Source organism: Acyrthosiphon pisum, chromosome A3 (genome assembly GCF_005508785.2).
Source record: "Acyrthosiphon pisum isolate AL4f chromosome A3, pea_aphid_22Mar2018_4r6ur, whole genome shotgun sequence".
Lineage (NCBI taxonomy): Eukaryota > Metazoa > Arthropoda > Insecta > Hemiptera > Aphididae > Acyrthosiphon > Acyrthosiphon pisum.
The window spans coordinates 19,663,412-19,665,848 of NC_042496.1; the positions used below are offsets into that span (position 1 = coordinate 19,663,412).

Below are 2,437 nucleotides of genomic sequence, written 5' to 3' on the forward strand. Positions count from 1 at the left end.
GCATTCACGATAATATATTATCATAATATGTACATATATAAGTGTGTGCGACACACTCGTAGGGTAACTTTGAAAAAAAAAATTTCATTTTTCTCTCTTACATCGCGGCGTCCACTACTGCTGCTGCAGATGATGATGGTGTCTGCTCATGGTGGCCTGGATCAGGGCGCCGGCGGCCGCGGGGTGTATGACGGCCGTGGGCCTCCTGGGCGGCACCTGCAGGGTGGGCCTGAGCAGCTGACTGATGGAGTAACCGGTGGAGGTGGCGGGCGGTGACGGCGACGGCCGCTGCTGCTGGTACGCGCCGGTGGACTGTGGCCAGAAGTACTGGTGCAGGTAGTCGAAGCCGGCCGCGGCGGCTGCGGCGGACGGGTAGTCGGCCACGCCGGGCCAGCCGGGCGCGGTGGCCGCGGGATGGTGTGGCGGTCCGCCGCGGTGATGGTAGAACGCGGCGGCGGCGGCAGCGGCTGCGGCGGCCGCGTGGTGGTGATGGTGATGGTGATGCGACTGCGGCATGACCACGCTGTGCGGCGGCATCGGTGGACGGTACGCGATGCGGTGCCGGGACGATTGCGTGGACCGGCGGCGCAGCTTGCCGGTGGTGCCGCCGATGTACACGTCGCTGCTGTTTGGGTCGATCATCCAGTAGTTGCCTTTGCCCGGGTCGTCGAAGCTCCGCGGTATCTTGACGAAACACTTGTTCAGCGACAGGTTGTGCCGGATGCTGTTCTGCCATGCGGGCGTGTTCATCCGGTAGAACGGGAACTTGTTCATGATGTATTCGTAGATGCCGCTGAGCGTGAGCCGCTTCTGCGGGCTTTCCGATATGGCCATCATGATCAGAGCGTTGTAACTGTAATTGGGTTTCTTGTTTTTGTCGTCGACTGGCGTCGGCGTGGCGGCCGCATCGTCCTTGTTTTTGCCGGCACCGTCCCGTTCCGGTGACTTGTCACCCTTGGGCAGGTCGTCGTCGTCTTCCTCTTCCGGTTTGATTTCGATCGTGGACGGAGACGTAGGATGCGGACGCCTGTCGTGGTGATGGTGGTGATGGCCACCGCGGTGATGGCGGTGCACGTCACCGGGCGTCGTCGGCGGCGAAGGGCTGCCACCCGGCCGCGTGCTGTAGTCGACCGGGGCGCACAGACAATCGTCGCCACTGCAGTCGCTGGCCTCACTGCCGGTGGTGAACGACCGGGATGTCGACGGCCCGGGGCTCTTGCAGTCCCGCTCGTCGTCCACATCCAGACGGCCCAATATGTGGTTGATGGTGAAACTGGGTCCGTTCAGCGATTTGGTCACCATTTTTGGAGAATGGGAGTAAAAAAAAAAAAAAAACACGAAATCACAAAATGTATAACTAGAGCGAGTCGATGGAAAATACAAAACGATAATGACGAGCGGCGGATAGTGTCATGTGCTCGCACGCGATCAGAGCGGCGGCGTCGAGCAAACACGGTGTACGGACCAAAACGACGTTATGGTTTTGGAAATGAAAAAAATCGTGCGGTGCGATGCGAAGGGCGCGCGTGCGAACGAAACGTGCAGTGTCAGAAGACTGATCGTCGTCGGTGATGTGGTCGCCGCCGTTCCGAAGCGCAGTCCCGGCGGCGGCGGCGGCGGCTACGCCCGCCCGCCCCCGACCAATGGCAGCGGTGCCACGCCCAGCGTCGTCGGCTGCGGTGGTGCGTCGCTCGGCGCTGCCGTCGCCCGGACACCATTTGTCGCAGCTGCGCCCCCTTTTTCAGCGGTGCGCATTGTATTATATTATCGCGTATTATTATTGTTGTCATTCGTATTGTGTTTATTATTATTATCCCCACTCCTTTTTTTTTATATGTTTTCTGTTTTTTTTTTTTAACTGCCCACCCGCTCGCCCTCTCACCCCGTACTTACGCTCGCACACACACACGCGAAATATTAATATATTGACGAATGTTGTTATGCCAATATTGACACGGATATGTGTCAGTGTGTGAGGCCCCCGCTCATATTAAAATGCGGACTTGGGGAGGGTTTATAATAATATTTGTATATATAATATATGCGCGCCGTCTGTATGTATAATAATATGCTACTGAAGAAAACTAGCTGTATGGTATGATATATATATCTTAGGTAAGTATATGATTATAATATCATACTTATTCATATCTTTTATTCTCTTTTTCCGCGGCGGTCCTGTTCGGGATGAGTTTCCGGCTAAAAAGGTCTAGACTGTGAATATGGGTACCCGTAATAGGTGGTGTCCTTGTATCTGCAGCATATTTCAACGATACAAAATCTTCAGTCCTCCTCGAGGATTTAGCCCAACGCCTTATGAGGCATATAATAAAGTATAGGTACATATATATATAACAAGAAACAACCCTTTACTGTTTTACCTGTATATAATATTGAATATAACTGTACCCATAAAAAATTGCATGTGATGCGGTGT

At 54.2% G+C, this 2,437-nt stretch overlaps 1 protein-coding gene across 1 annotated transcript; it reads right to left on the reverse strand.

Annotated features, from left to right (window-relative positions):
- Positions 1-6: 6 nt before the first annotated feature.
- On the reverse strand, positions 7-1,554 carry LOC100164522 (fork head domain transcription factor slp1-like). Its single transcript, XM_001942596.5, has one exon. The coding sequence runs from the start codon at positions 1,300-1,302 to the stop codon at positions 115-117; it is 1,188 nt and encodes a 395-aa protein (XP_001942631.1). The 5' UTR covers positions 1,303-1,554; the 3' UTR covers positions 7-114.
- Positions 1,555-2,437: the final 883 nt, after the last annotated feature.